This window comes from Scyliorhinus torazame, chromosome 14 (assembly GCF_047496885.1).
Source record: "Scyliorhinus torazame isolate Kashiwa2021f chromosome 14, sScyTor2.1, whole genome shotgun sequence".
NCBI lineage: Eukaryota > Metazoa > Chordata > Chondrichthyes > Carcharhiniformes > Scyliorhinidae > Scyliorhinus > Scyliorhinus torazame.
Genome location: NC_092720.1, coordinates 49,538,265 through 49,554,963, shown reverse-complemented (window position 1 = coordinate 49,554,963; position 16,699 = coordinate 49,538,265). Strand labels below are relative to the sequence as shown.

Sequence of the window (16,699 nt, the reverse complement as noted above, 5' to 3'; positions counted from 1 at the left end):
TTTTTTGAAGTCTTTATCCTGACGACTGCTTTGCAACTCAGTTATTATCCTGAACGTTGTTCCCTGATGATTATGCTGTTGTCAGCTTTATGTTCCCCTCCTCAAGCTCCCACGAGCTGGATGTCTTGACGCTTTGTCTTCCTCAGAGCTGGGGTTTCCCCTTGGCTGGGGCTCAGTTGTATATCCTTTCTTGTGGGGTGGGTGGTAGGAGTGCTTTGCCCTGTATGGGACTGGGTTGGTGCAATCTTGGAGGGTCATACGGGTCGAGGCGGTGCGAAAATCCTTGGAGTCAGGTTCTCCTGAGTTGTTTTTCTTCTGTGGTGACGGTGGTGCTGGGCTAGGTCATGCCTGACACTGTGGTCTGTATCCTGCTTCTCCTAGGGTTTGGGGCACTCATTTTGGGGGCTCATGGGGAGTGTGAAGTGTTGTTGGATCTGCATCTGGGTGGGTGGTGATTCCAGGATGGACTGAGAGTTGTGGCGAATATTTTCCTCGGAATAGATGCCCTCCCCATGGCTTAGTCAGCTGACTCTTGTTTAATTGTAATACTCCAGGTGGTAGCCTGGGAAGTCTTGTTATCTGAATGATTAGTTCCCTCCTGTGGTGCCCCCCCCCCACTTTGAGGGCGGCCCTGATGCCCCGCTCTCTGTGTGTGGTGGGGTTCTCCCTCTCCAATTGGAACCCAATGGTATCCTGCTTGACCTTGGGTTTCATTGCATCCTGCTGTCCCCTTTTAGGGACATATTGCTGCTGATGTTCTGGTGACCTGCTCCCTTTCCTTGATCTGGAATCCAGTGGAGGGTGTTTGGCAGCTCGGGTCTTTGTTCTTTGCACTTGATTTTCTCTTATTTTTCAAAGGTGGTCCTTGGATTGAGGTTCGAGTTCTGAGATTTTCTTGGACTTGTGGCGCCTGCTCCTCCTTTTGTCGTCTTGCAGTCTGCTCTTCCCTGGGAGATTGTTCGTTTTTGTGTAATTTCCCCTTTGCTCTGAGGTTCTCAGAATGTTTTTCTTCTCCTCTATTTTTTTCTTGTCATGCGAGAGTGCCTTTAAGAACTGGATGTTTAAGCAATGTACCTTTAAGAAAACAGTGATGTCATAGAGTGGGTGGAGCTGAGCTTAGGTCAGCCATTTTGCAGGTTTTTAGTTTCAGCTTAAAAGCAATAGGTGTGTGTCTGTGTGTGGCCAGAGGGCTGCAAGAAGAAAGCAAGGTGCTGGAGCTGAAGTCACCCAAGCTAATATATCTCTGCCATTCTACAGAAAATATATATATCCTTTAACCTGATGTGATACTGTTTAAAGGTGTTAAGTCTCTTGGAAGTTTGAAGGAACGTTTTAAGGAGTTATTTACTGTTGCAATATTTTCTGAGTTACCTTTGAAGTAAGGGGTGTTAAGAGATCCAATGTTTATTTAAGATGTTGAGTTGAGTTCATGGAATAAACAGTGTTTTGTGTTTAAAAACCCACGTGTCCATAATTGTAATTCCACACCTAGGGAAAAAACTGAGTGCTAGGAAAAGCAACAAATACATTAAAGGGTGAGGTTGGTTGAACTCCATGATACATTTTGTGGTTCTGAAAACCCCTCGCCCATAACATTCCCATGAAGCTATGGCTATGATGTATGTTTGTATCCTGTTTTTGTGTGCAGAATTTTCTTGTATCTGCGGAAGGAATGTGCACCCATCTGACCATATTTCTTCCAATGCTTGCAATTACATTTGCTTTGTGTTGTACTTGTTGTGCATTAATGCATATGAATTTGCTTTTCTCTTATGTTAGTTTTGATGTGATTTTTGTGAAAATTTGAAAATCTTAATAAAAGTATAACATTGGAACCCCTTCGCCAGTGAGGCGGTGGAAGTCCCATTGGGCCTTTCTTCAGCCGCCCCACAGTGCTTTATGGCTCTGCAGGACAGAGTTGGCGTGGAGCATGTCGGCACCTTCCATCCTCCATATAATTTCAGTCCTATTTTGCAATACTGAATGAATTTGCTGTATTTCCTGAATCTATCAGAATTCAGAGCCCAAATTACACAAGTCAAGTACTTGTATAGATTCTGCTCAGTGGCATGACGTGTAGTTAATAAGAGATCAAGCACAAATGGGAGGGAGAAACATGTTAGAGCACTGTCATAGATTATCATAGAATTTACAGTGCAGAAGGAGGCCATTCGGCCCATCGAGTCTGCACCGGCTCTTGGAAAGAGCACCCTACCCAAGGGCAACACCTCCCCCCTATCCCCATAACCCAGTAACCCCACCCAACACTAAGGGCTATTTTGGACACTAAGGGCAATTTATCACGGCCAATCCACCTAATCTGTTTTAAAACCTTTGTTTGCTCTGTGTTTCCTTTTTAATTCCTGTCCTGCTGACTGTCTTTAATCTACAGTTCTTGTTGGCTGCTGCAACAATAGTCTTTTTGCTTAAACTACAGACTTTAGGCAAACCCGAAACACCCCTGGTCTAATGAACTATCCAGGTCTTCCCCTTTAGTTTATGTGGCAGAGCCCGTTCTGTAAGTTTGATAGACTTGGCAAGCAGCCAATCTGGAATCCTAAGCCATCTCCTGTTTTTGCTTGTGATTGGTGGAGCCATTCAGAATCTTCCAGAAGAAAGGCGGGTTATGTGAAGAACTCCATTTTCTCCTGAGTTGTGTGAAAAAGACACAGGCAAGAAGCAGCTGGAAGAGGCTGTCTCTCTGCCAGGCAATTTAAAAGACTCCTAGTCATACCTGTGAAGGCACTCCTATCTGGTGCCTGTAACTCATTGGAGAACTTAAGGAATACAGATCTCAGGAAAATACATAAATCATTAGTTACAATCACTTATAGAACAGAACATAGAACATACAGTGCAGAAGGAGGCCATTCGGCCCATCGAGTCTGCACCGACCCATTAAGCCCTCACTTCCACCCTCTCCCCCTAACCCAATAACCCCTCCTAACCTTTTTGACACTAAGGGCAATTTATCATGGCCAATCCACCTAACCTGCACGTCTTTGGACTGTGGGAGGAAACCAGAGCACCCGGAGGAAACCCACGCAGACACGGGGAGAAAGTGCAGACTCCGCACTGACAGTGACCCAGCGGGGAATCGAACCTGGGACCCTAGCGCTGTGAAGCCACAGTGCTATCCACTTGTGCTACCATGCTGCCCAACTTATGTTGGGACTCCAGGGTCTGTGGGGCTGGGACTGACTGCGCACTCACACAGGGTGTCGTAACAACACCCAGACTCCATCATAAATATTGTAACAAAATCTCTTTTTATAATAACCCTTATACCCACCCTTTTTCTGTTTCTGATCTTGTTAGGTTAAAGCAAACATCTCTCACTGATGCATGCTGTAAGAAACTTTTGACTGCACTTAACACAACACAGAAAATAACACATCTTGACTTAAGTGCAAACTTATTTACAAACAGCTCCTTACAGAACTTCTGCAGCTTCATTCTGACCTGTAGCAAGCTGCAAGTTCTAAGGTGAGTTTATCGTCCATTTATTTTTCATTAAAATTGCCTGTGTAGTTTGTTTGCACCAATTCCGTCACACGGTCTGAGATACCAATGCTACAGAAGAAAAGGACAAAAAAATACTGCATGTGGAGTGAATTTCTGTTAGATAAAACAGTGCCTGGGGGCAGTGTCCGGGCATTGGCGGACGAGCTTCCATTGGGGAGATCTGTGGCAGAGGGTTCCTGGGGGTCTTCCCATGATTGTGTGTGATGGGGTGGGGGGGGGGGGGGTTCTTTTTTTAATTTTAATTTGTTTGATCGGGGCGCCCTTTATTTCTCAGCAGTCGAGTTGCTGGAGAGCGTCTTCATCCAGAGCTCGCCCCACTAGCATTAGATTGTGAGACCCACCCCTTAAGTTCTTCTGTAAATGTTTGAAAATAAAGTTGGGAAACCAGACAAAGCAGTTGGCAGACAGCCCGCCCGAGCCAACACATAAAAACATCGCTAAATTCCACCCAATGTGTTATTTACAACTGTGAAGCATCTCTGTTAACACGGTGGACAAATGAATTTTGTACAGATTTATTAAGACTTTTGTTTTGCAGAATGCTATTTCTCTCTGAAGAATTCAAAGGGAATTCCGTGTTATTTGGTGAATTTCAATGAATGTATTAAGGAAGACTTTCCAATACACAGGGCAAGAATCCCTCCTGAGGTGGGAAACAGAGGTTGGGAAAGTTTCCTGATCCCAAATTTGCCGTGGGCGGGTTGGGGCGGTGGGAAAACATTTGCTCACCTGTGACTTTCTCTGAGACAGCCATGGAAGCCAGAATGGTTTACAATTCTCTGAGGGCAATCTAACTCAGGTTCCGTACAAGCCTAACATGAATTCCCTGCTTTTTAGTCCTATCCCTCTGGAAATCAAGGCAGGTGCATGATTTGCATTTTTTATGACCTTATCAATCTGATTTGACTACTTTTAGTGGTTTGTATATCTGTACTCTGAGATTCATTTACACCCATTTAGATTTAATATCCAAGCAGTATGTGGCTTCCTCAATCTTCCAAAATGCACCACCTCATACTTATCAATGTTGAAATTAATTTGCCAGTTAAATACCCATGTTGCAAGTTTATTAACAGTTTCACGTATTTTGTCATCACCTTCCTTTGTATTAACAATACTCCCAATTTGGTGTTGTCCATATTTTTAGAAATTGCACTTCTGGGGCGAAATTCTCCGTTATCGGCGCAAAGTCCGCCAATCGGCGCAATAAACGGCGCAAATCCGACTTGCGTCATGTCGGAAAAATGGGTCGAAAGTCTCCGGCCCGAAATGGGCTAGCAGCGACGTAACGGGATCCGCGCTTGCGCACATGGTTGACGCCGTGCAGCGTCATACGCGCTGCACGGCGTGACGGCTCATAAGGCCGCGCTGCTCCCCCCCACCCGACCGGAACACCCGACCGGAACACCCGACTGGATGGCTGGCCGCCACTCAGCCCCGAGGTTCGAGTCACGGGATGTGGAGGCGCTCCTGGACGCGGTGGGCAGAGGAGGGACGCCCTGTATCCCGGGCACGGCCGCAGAGTTGCCCCACGCCACAGCCGGCGTCTGTGGAGGGAAGTGGCAGAGGCCGTCACCGCTGCGGCCCTGACACCACGGACAGGCACCCAGTGCCACAAGAAGGTGAACGACCTCGTCAGAGCAGCCAGGGTGAGCCTCCCCATATCACCCCTCCCCCATATCCCCCCCTCCCCATATCCCCTCTCCCCCATATCCCCCCTCCCCATATCCCCCCTCCCCCATATCCCCCCTCCCCATATCCCCCCTCCCCCATATCCCCCCTCCCCCATATCCCCCCTCCCCCATATCCCCCCTCCCCATATCCCCCCTCCCCCATATCCTCCATATCCCCCCTCCCCATATCCCCCTATCCCCCCCTCCCCCATATCCCCCCTCCCCCATATCCCCCCTCCCCATATCCCCCTCCCCATATCCCCCCTCCCCCATATCCCCCTCCCCCATATCCCCCCATATCCCCCCTCCCCCATATCCCCCCTCCCCCATATCCTCCTCCCCCATATCCCCCCTCCCCATATCCCCCCTCCCCATATCCGCATATCCCCCTCCCCCATATCCCCCCTCCCCCATATCCCCCATATCCCCCCTCCCCCATATCCCCCCTCCCACATATCCCCCATATCCCCCATATCCCCAAGTGAATCCAGCCCTAACCTTAACCTCTGCAATGCACGCGCAACCGATGGCGTTCATTCATATACCTGCCTAACAGTGTTGCCTTTTACCCCTGCCACCACCCCCCACCCCCACCCCCCACAGGAGAAGCGCGCACACAACAATAGGGAGCATGTGAGGACTGGAGGAGGCCCCGCTGATGAGAGGCCACTGACCGAACACGAGGAAAGGGCCCTGGAACTGGCTGGCGGACCTGAGGATCGGGAGGTTGCTGATGCAGAGGTCGGGGGCATACTAGCAAGTGAGCCACCGACAGCCCGTCCCCATATCCCCCCTCCCCTATATCCCCCTCCCCCATATCACCTGATCACTGCCTGATGTCTAACCATGCATGCTTCATTGTGTATCGCAGGAGCAAACGTCCAGGCACCCATCCCCGCAGATGCAGACCGCCCGCAGGATGCCCCTCGGAGGCCAAGGGAGACGGAGAGACCCGGAACCTCCAGCATGTGATGCCCGCAGGATGCCCCTCGGAGGCCACGGGAGACAGAGAGACCCGGTCCCTCCAGCATGCGACGCCCGCAGGATGCCCCTCGGAGGCCACAGGAGACAGAGAGACCCGGACCCTCCAGCATGCGACGCCCGCAGGATGCCCCTCGGAGGCCACGGGAGACAGAGAGACCCGGAGCATCCAGCATGCGACGCCCGCAGGATGCCCCTCGCACACCACGGGAGACGGAGAGACCTGGAGCAACAGGGAGACGACACCCCCGTCACGTGCGGGAGCGACCACCCAGCGACGAGGGGGGCAGCCACAGGCCCCCGTCACATCCGAGCCAGGACACCACTACCCAGGACACCACTACCCAGGACACCACTACCCAGGACACCACAACCCAGGACACCACTACCCGGGACAGCACTGCCCAGGACACCCCTACCCGGGACAGCACTACCCAGGAAGACGAAATACCGGACAGTGACTCAGAGTAGATGGGTGGAGACGAACCCCCACCCCAAAGTGCCATGGACTCAGAGTGGGACGAAGAGCACGACACAACGCCACTGCTGTCACCAACACCCTCCACCATCGCAGAAACACTCACCTCGGTTGGGCACTTTAGTGATGAGGCGTCTGGTACACTCACTGGTGCGCACAACACAGCAGTCCCGGTACAGCAGGTGGAGGTAGCAGCAGCAGAGGGGCCGGGCGGTCGGAGGGCAGCCCAGCCCAAGCGAACATCTGCCGCCCAGATGGATCCCGGGTTCCTGGAGTTACCACACCCACACATAGATCCGATGCAACCACCGACCCGGAGACGAGCAAAGAGGGTGACGGCCGGCTTGCGGCGGCTGCAGTCGCAGGTGGAGGAGTCCACCCACGTCCAGGAGCTGGGAGTGGTGCCGGTCATGTGTGCCACCCAGGCCGACACCGCATGGGTGGTGTCCGCGGTGGAGGCAATGGGTGCGACGGTGTCAGACATGGGGAACGGTTTGCGAGGCCTGGGGCTTTCCGTGCAGGCGGCGTCTGTGGCCCCGGACATGGCTGCCCTCTCACAGGAGGCCATGAGCCAGTGCCAGCGCCAGGTGTCAGTGGCGCTCAACACCATAGCCCAGTCTCAGCAGGCCATAGCCCAGTCTCAGCAGGCCATGGCCCAGTCTCTGCAGGCCATGGCCCAGTCTCTGCAGGCCATCGCTGAGGGCATCGGCGCCAGTGGCCATGTGCGAGCCAGCGTCGCACAGTCACAGACAGGGTTTGCCAACCCCCTGGGCTCCATGGCTGCAAACCTGCAGACCCCTGTCGATACCAGCACGGGCCTCCAGGACTGGCAGCGCCAGATGCCGGGTGGGCGTCGGATGGCCAGTCCGTTCGCATCCTCCACCCATGTAGAGGCCTGGGGGCCATCGGGCACCACGAGGGAGGAGGAGGTGGTGTGGTCCGTCCCGGGTCCCCCTGTAGGGGAGGTCTGGGAACACCGCGACACCTCGGACTCCCCCCCCTTCCGTCCCAGGTGCATCGGGTGGGCAACGGGCAGGACAGGCTGGCAGCTCGCCATCCCAGTCGCCCGGGCCGCAGCCTGGCCCATCTAGGCCAGGACGCCCCAGGAAACGGCCGCCAAAGGGATCCAGTGTCAGAGGGCAGGAATCACAGGAGTCCACCTCCAGTTCTGCTGTACCGTCTGGGGAACCACGTAGACGTAGTCAAAGGGCCCGTAAGGCCAAACAATTAGACACTGAGTAAGTTGGCACGGGTGCAGGGCACAGATGAGTTTTAGGGGCTAGGGCACGTGCATGAACTTGTTTGGTTATTAAAGTCAATGTTACACCTACAGAAGCTGCCTTTGTGCTCTGTCCAAAGCGTGCGTGGGTGTCATGTACGTTGAGCGCAAGTGTGTGTGTGAGGGGTGGTCTTACCTCAGCCCCAGGTGAGTCTGCCCCCTTCCCCCTGGGCCGCCATCAACATCCCCCCGGGCAGGGGACGGGACCGTGCGCTGCAGTGTCACAGCCGCATGCAGGGATGGTCCGGGTGGATGGTGGTACTGTGGCCATGATCAAACATAGTCCAACGATGTGGAGCCAGGAGCTCACCGCAGGGCGGGTTGTCGTAATCCTCCATGGCCTGCAATAGACACGAGTCCACCCGCAACTGTGTGAGCCCGGCCCGTTGTGCCGCAGGTGGATCGGCAATGGAGGGGGGTGGTGTGCATGCGGGTGGGGTGGGTGGGGTTGGGGAGGGGGGTGAGGGTGCTGGGTGGGTGGATGGGTGGGGGGGTGTGGGTGGTCGGCTGTTGCCATGGTGTGCGGTCTGTGGCCATACTACCCGATTCCCACGCCCATCTAGTCAGTGAAGCGGGCGGCTATCAGTCTGTCCCGTGCCCGCTGGGCCAGCCGGTAACGGTGGACAGCCACTCGCCTGTGTCTACCCCGTCTGCCCTGACCATTACCCCCATCCCCCTCATCTTGGGAGGACTGCGCCTCTTCCTGCTGCTCCTCCACTCCGCCCTCCTCTGCCTGCGGCACATCGCCCCTCTGCTGGGCTATGTTGTGCAGGACGCAGCACACCACAATGATGCGGCCGACCCTATCTGACCGATACTGGAGGGCGCCCCCAGAGAGGTCCAGGCACCTGAAACACATCTTCAGCACGCCAAAGCACCTCTCTATCCCTCCCCTTGTCGCTACATGGGCATCATTGTAGCGGTTCTCCGCCTCATTGCGTGGCCTCCGTATAGGCGTCATCAGCCACGATCGCAATGGGTAGCCCCTGTCGCCCAGCAACCAGCACCTCAGCCGGGGATGGCGTCTCTCGTACATGCTGGGGATGGATGACCGCGACAACACGTATGAGTTGTGTACACTGCCTGGGTAATGGGCGCAGACTTGCAGGATCATCATGCGGTGGTCGCAGACTACCTATATGTTCATCGAATAGGTCCCCATCCTATTGGTGAACACGGCCCTGTTATCTGCAGGTGGCCGCACGGTGACGTGCATCCCATCAATCGCGCTCTGGACCATGGGGAACCCGGCCACGGCAGAGAAGCCCACGGCCCGGGCATCTTGGCTGGCCCGGTCCACAGGGAAGCGGATGTAACGGTGCGCCATGGCATATAGGGCATCTGTCACTGCCCGGATGCACCGATGCACCGATGTCTGCGATATGCCGGACATGTCCCCACTCGGTGCCTGGAATGACCCCGTTGCATAAAAGTTCAGGGCCACCGTAACCTTGACGGACACGGGGAGAGGGTGTCCCCCACCAGTGCCACGCGGTGACAGGTGTGGCAGATGTGTGCCACGGTTTCCCGCCTCATCCGGAGTCTCCTCCTGCATTCCCGGTCCGTGAGGTCCTGGTATGACTGCCGGGGCCGTTACACACGGGGCGCCCTCGGGTGCCTCCGTTGCCGTGGGGCTGCGACATCCTCCTCCCCCTCCTTGTCCTGTCGGTCAGGTGTCCCTCCAGCCTGGGCGGCTGCCGCCTGTCCCTCTGCGGCAGCCTGCGCCGCCTCTCTGGCACGCTCCTCCTCCTCCTCCTCATCCAGGGCAACATAGACATTAGCGGCTGCCGCCACGGCGGCCAACATCGCTGGATGATCGGAAAACATGACGGCCTGGTGGTGGGGGGTTGAGGGGAACGACGACATGTCCTCATTGCCCATATCCCCTCCTCCCCCCAGCCAGGTGGCACGGACCGCATGGGTCCAACTGTTGGAGGCTGGCACCTGGCCAGGTGGACCAACTCACTTGCCCTCGCATCCCCCTCCCCGGCACGGACCCCAACCTCCTCCCCGGCACGGACCCCCCATCCCCCTCCCCGGCACGGACCCCCCCATCCCCCTCCCCGGCACGGACCTCCCCAACCTCCTCCCCGGCACCGACCCCCAATTCCCCTCCCCTGCACGGACCCCAACCTCCTCCCCGGCACGGACCCCCCATCCCCCTCCCCGGCACGGACCCCCCCATCCATCTCCCTGGCACGGATCCCCCCCCCAACCTCCTCCCCGGCACGGACCCCCCATCTCCTTCCCCGGCACGGACCCCCCCATCCCCCTCCCTGGCACGGACCCCTCCAACCTCCTCCCCGGCACGGACCCCCCATCCCCCTCCCCGGCACGGACCCCCCCATCCCCCTCCCCGGCACGGACCCCCCCATCCCCCTCCCCGGCACGGACCCCCCCAACCTCCTCCCCGGCACGGACCCCCCCCACCTCCCTCCCCGGCACGGACCCCCCCAATCTGCTCCCCGGCACGGACCCCAACCTCCTCCCCGGCACGGACCCCCCATCCCCCTCCCCGGCACGGACACCCCCAACTTCCTCCCCGGCACGGACCCCAACCTCCTCCCCGGCACGGACCCCCCATCCCCCTCCCCGGCACGGACCACCCCAACCTCCTCCCCGGCACGGACCCCAACCTCCTCCCCGGCATGGACCCCCCATCCCCCTCCCCGGCACGGACCCCCCCAACCTCCTCCCCGGCACGGACCCCCCTCCCGGCACTCCCCCGGAGCGCAGCCCACTCTAACCACCCCCCCCCCCCCCCCCGCCGCACATACACACACACACAACCCGAGACACACCTCTCCCCACACATTCAGACTGCGGCCACGCCATCGCCTGCCCAGCGGCCAACCCCCCAGGCCGTCACTCACCTCCTCGCTGGTCGGCGTGAGCCTGGAGCACAGGGTCACGCCGATGAAAAGGAGGTTTGATTTACGTCGACGTGAACGGTCATCCCGTCGACGGGACTTCGGCCCATCCGGAAGGGAGAATATCGGCAGGCCGAAAATCGGCTGCCTTGCGCAAACCCGTGCCATTCTCCGACGGCAGCGGCGCCATTAACGCCCCGCCAACTTTTCTCCCTTCAGAGACTTCGGCAACCGGCGGGGGCGGGATTCACGGCGGCCAACGGCCATTCTCCGACCCTCTGGGGGGTCGGAGAATGACGCCCCTGATTTCTGAATCCAAATTATTAATTTAAATTGTAAGCAGTGGTCCTTGAGGAACACCACTTCACACCTTTTGCTGGCCTTAACCCCAATAGGGTTTCCTGAGTTGTAGGCAGCTTGCTATCCATTCTGCTATTTTTACTGTAGCTCAACATTCTCTGACGTTAGTCATGAGACTAATGTGGTGCCTTAGCAACAAAGATGGGAAATTCAAATAGCTCAAATTCAAATAATTCCTGTAATTGTGCAACTATTACATTAATCTTGTCTATTCTTACTGTTTCCTCTTTGCTAAGGTCGGTCAAGCAAGGCTTTTGTTTTGAAATCCATGCTGACATCTCTTTATTGTATTTTCGCTTTCTTTACCTTCGCACCTGGATCTTTGAGTATACCTTTCCTATCAGTGATATTCTGAAAACCGGCCAAGACTTTCCTGGACTTCTTCCATCTCCCTTTGTAAACGCATGAGTAATATTGGCTGTCCTCCAGTCTACCTGCACAATTCCCTTTTCCAATCAATTGTTTGGCAGGGCTTTTAATGGTTAAGGAACAAACCTGGGTAAATGGAGTTATGATACAGCTCAGCCTCTGAACTAGTTGAATAGTTGACAGGCATTTAGGACATGGATGACCTATTTAACACCCATACAGGTTAAAGGTATTTCAAATAGAAAGAAAAGGAGATGTAGAATGTAGCAATAAAGATTAGATATAGATTAGCTATCCTATTTCCAGTATGCACGGTTATCAGTTTCTAATAATATTTCTTTCTGGTATAGGTTAGAGCAGAATCATTTTACAACAAATGGACAGATGGCAATAAAGAAGCTGAAGCTGGAGAAACCAGGAGTTCAGATTATTGTAGAAAGAAGATAAACTATTTTTGGGTGCCCTTTGTAATTGATTTGATAATTCCACTGTTAACAAAATATTTTAATGTATATTGCAATGTATACTAATAAATAGATAAAAAGAACTAAGCTGGCATTCTCTGCTTTCTGGTTGGATTACATGCCAGTGTCTTGTTCATTTGTGATTAATGATGTTTATTGCTTTTCAAATTTTCTACATTTCATTCTTTGAAATAAATTACATTGAAATATTTATCATATGAAGGTATTAAGATTGAACCGCCATAAAATAGGCCTTCAAATTATCTTTATGCCTCAGCTAGTTGTTGCAGATGCCTCTGGCACATGTCGCGATGCTGCAGTCTGATGTCAGTCCCTCACGGGCTAGAGCTGCTCATGGTCACCCATCTCAAGTAAGCAACCTTTCACCTCCCAAGCTGTAGCCATGCAAGAATGTAAAATTCCACACGGGTCACTAAAACTTCATATCACTCTCTCTATGACAAAGCCTCGGCCAATCAGAGTTGGCTTGCCAAATAATCAGGACCTTTTCCTCCTGTATTATAAATTGTCATGATTGTTTGAAATTTGCCATTCTTGCACTTGTCCTGATGAGTGCAAGACAAAAAACTTCAGCAACATGTATCTCTTTTCGACAATAATAAGTATCTGCATCCTTCTGGTCCAAGCACTTGGTGCCCAAGGGATGTCATTTCAATCGGTGCACTTCAGGCATGCCACCCACTATATTGGACCACTAGTTGTCCATTTTGCACCTGAGAAACAAATGCAATGCAATCCAATTTCAAGGCCACTATCCCTAACCTGTAAAGTTAAATAACCTTTATGGTTTGTTAACAATTATCGACTGCTTGTACTTGTCATTGGCCTGAATTTTGTGGCCAGAGTGAAGTGATGGCATTCATCACATATGTCTAATGTAATTGTTCAGAAAGATCTAGCAAGTTCTGTGTTGTGAATCTTGTATTTTCCATATTCATTTACTTCTGGTGCCAGCATATTGGTGACCATCAATAGTCATGTTGCCTAGCAGGCTAGGCAGCCAATCCTATTGAAGGATTCTCACAGACAGCAATCCAGGGAGTAACAAGTAGGTTTTATCATTCACATTTTATAATTTTACAGCCAGTAAAATAAAGATTGCGGTATGGTTAAGGTAGAAGCTGAAATATTATAAATAAACTTCAAAAGAAAATAATTCATTCAAGAATATGCAGAATGTTTATTATGGAATGGAGAAATTTGACATTCCACAAATACAAAATTATTTTTTAGGGCCAGTGAGGCTGTTGATTTGTAATCATGACAACGTGGCATTAAAAATCCAGTTATTCTTCATACAACAGGAGTCCTTTCAAATATTTTTAATAGACCACAAAAAGTGGAAGTTTATGTTTATTCAGTGATTTCTAATTGTTATGAGGAACAACATGTTAACATGCCATCGCTGACTCCACATTCTGGGATCTCTGTTTAGTTGCAGACTACCAGAGATTGCTGTCAGTTTGACAGAGTAAATGCTGACCATTGCACCATCATTTCAACCACAAAACCCAAACCCTTAATCTAAAAAGAACTCAGATGCATATTTGCAATATTTTTTTGGTTGCTGAAACACTGTTTAAAAAGCGATCAATGCAAATCATACAATAAATTGAGGTGGTGATTTTATGTACAATGCAATCTATATAGCTATGATATTTATAATGCTATTTACAATAAGGTTTCAGTTGTTTCAGCACATTTCTACTTTATTATGACATGCTGTACTGTTGAAAACAACCCTTTGATTTCTGGACAATTGGAATTTTATGAATGGATGTATTTTACTGTGAACTCTATTCAAATATAATTAAATTCATGCATTCCATTTGTTTAGTTGTCACTTCTTCGCATAGTAATACAGCATTTTTGCTCCCAAGGCCCCATCCTATGTTGTAAAGAAATCAATGTATCCCATGTAATAGAAACATTTCTGTATAAAATCTGTGGGCTGAGTATTTATCTGGGTGTTGGGAACCCGATGTTGGGACCATTTCAGGCTCCACAATCCACTTGGCAGTAACATGGCTGCTGGTCTAATTTTACAGGAAACGGGCCCCTTCATCATTTCAAGATCGTTCATCCATTATGCAGCTTCCATCTGCCAGTGCGCAGCCACCTCCTTTCACTTGCTAGGCTGTGGGGGCAATGTGGAGCCCAGGAGCCAATGCGACTCAATCATCCCGGCTATTCAAGCTCATCCAGATATTGGACACAGGCACCACAGTACAGAGGGGGAGCTACAGACAGAAATAATACGATGAAAAGTCTGTTGGCAGACCTGGATACTACTGCAGAAGACAGGATTGGAGAAGCAAGAGTAGTGAATGGACCAAACAAATGCCTGGGGACAAGGTAGCATGTACTTCGGGCATGACTCAAAAAATCATAATGTGAAGAACTTCCAAAAGCAAAACATAATGGGCAGGATTCTCCGTTTCGCCGCGGTGTAGTGTTCTGCTCCTGCTGCTGTTTCCGGAATTTTCCATTGGCTGTTCTCCGCGCCGCCTTTGGGTCGGTGGCAGGGGTGTTTCGTTGGTGTGGGCGGCTGGGGAGTTCCGGCCTTTGGTTGGGGTTCTCTGGCTGTTCGTGCCAGTGTGTTCTGCTGGTCCTGCTGGCAGCAGTCTTTCGCTGTATTCTTCCGTAGCAATTGATGAGTCTTAAAAAAGATTTCAGTTGTGATACATTCTGCGGTCGAAGCGCATATAAAATCACACTCATTTTCTTTGATTCCTTTTGGAGTATGTGAGCAGTTTTGAGCCCCATATCTAAGGAAGGATGTGCAGGCCTTGGAAAGGGTCCAAAGGAAGTTCACAAGAATGATCCCTGGAATGAACAGCTTGTCGTATGAGGAATGGTTGAGGACTCTGGGTCTGTACTCGTTGGAGTTTAGAAGGAAGAGGAGGGATCTTATTGAAACTTACAGGATACTGCGACTGGATAGAGTGGTTGAAGGAGGGGGCAGGACACTTGTAGGAAAAACGCGAACCAGAGGACACAATCTAAGACTAAAGGGACGATCCTTTAAAACAGAGATGGGGAGGAATTTCTTCAGCCAGAGGGTGGTGAATCTGTGGAACTCTTTGCCGCAGAAGGCTGTGGAGGCCAATTCACTGAGTGTCTTTAAGACAGAGATTGATAGGTTCTTGATTAATAAGCAGATCAGGGATTATGGAGAGGCAGGAGAATGGGGATGAGAAAAATATCAGCCATGATTGAATGGAGAGCAGACTCGGTGGGCCGAGTGGCCTAATTCTGCTCCTATGTCTTATGGTCTTGTGGAGCCCGTCCTTTCCAATGGCAGAGCCAAGATGGCTTATTGACGACTGCAAAAATCGCATTTCTCTCTCTTGGCGTGAAGATTGCCTCTTTCAGTATGCTCCAATGGGTCTTATAAATTCTTTATGTACTCCTGTTCAGTCCTTCCAGTAATTAAGATGTCATCCAAATAGCATTGAATACCGCTGATGCCATAAAAGGATTTGGTCCATGGACTTTTGAAATGGGGCCGGCACTGACATTATTCTGAATGGTCAGTGGTTGTACCTGAACAGTCCTTTGTGTGTTACAATAGTTAGAAGAGGTTGCAACTCAGCTGCTACCTTCATCTGGAGGTAGGCTTGGGACAAATGTATCTTACTGAGCTTTCGTCCACCTGATAATACAGCAAATAGGTCCTATATAAATGATAAGGAATATTTGTCAGCACACAATGCTGGGGTAATCATCATTTTAAAGTAACCACAGATTCGTACTGAGCCATCTGGCTTGATAATTGGAACAATTGGGCTTGCCCACTCGCTCGTCCTCACAGACTCAATCACTCTGTCCTTGATCAACTTCCCCAGTTCCATTTCAACTTTAGGGTTGAAAGTGTATGGCAGGGTTTTGCAAACTCAGGGTCACGGCCCGCGGGCGGGAGGGTCGTGGAGCGATCGGTTGTGGCGTTCCCGATCGCAGGAGAAGCGCCCAATGGCCGCAACCAGTTTTTCAGAATGCTGCCGTGACCGGCCGTTAAGTTGAGACTGCCGCCCGCGACCGGGCTGTAAATGCAAACGCTGGAGTCTTGCTGTCAGAAGTGGTGTCAGAAAGCAGTTCACATGGCCAGCACGTACACTGACATCAAGCGTCCTTTAGCTCCATTATTGGGCACAAACTCACAGATGAGAGATCCCTTCATTTTGTAGCTGCCAGCAAGTAAGCAAATGGACCTTTTTTTTAATTAGTTCATGGGATGTGGGCATCGCTGACTGGGCCAGCATTTATTGTCCATCACTGAGGACATGTAAAAGTCAATGTGGTCGCCACAGGAATGTTGGTGTCGCGAATTGTTGCAAAATTGGTCACAAAACAAGGAAATGCTGCGCCAGACAATATTCTCAAATCTCAAAGCTGGGTAAACGCAAGAACACACCCAAATCTCAAGATTGACCGGAGACAATGAAAGTTCACAGGAAGACATGATGTCGAGTAAGATCAATGAACTCGACAAGGTATTCATGAAAGGGATTAAAGCCAAGTGAGAAGAAGAGTTGGGGGAATTAATAGAAGGTCTGTGGTGTGAGGTTGAAGGGAACTGGCTATTTCTGATAGGTAAAAGGGTAATTGATTTAGCCATTTTAATGTAAATACTAAAGCCCAGTTTAAAATCCATTTTAAAATGGATTTCATCATTACAA

The 16,699-nt window shown here is 51.4% G+C and overlaps 1 protein-coding gene across 3 annotated transcripts in view; it reads left to right on the top strand.

The window, feature by feature from the left end:
- Nucleotides 1–13,820, top strand: part of LOC140389713 (NACHT, LRR and PYD domains-containing protein 3-like) — a 124,168-nt gene extending 110,348 nt beyond the window's left edge. For all 3 annotated transcript variants that reach the window (XM_072474151.1, XM_072474152.1, XM_072474150.1), the window contains 2 exons: nt 3,319–3,486; nt 11,886–13,820. In XM_072474151.1, coding sequence (XP_072330252.1) covers nt 3,319–3,486; nt 11,886–11,982 — 265 coding nt within the window. In that variant the 3' untranslated portion in view covers nt 11,983–13,820. The remainder of the gene's footprint in view (nt 1–3,318; nt 3,487–11,885) is intronic.
- The last annotated feature ends 2,879 nt before the right edge of the window (nt 13,821–16,699 follow it).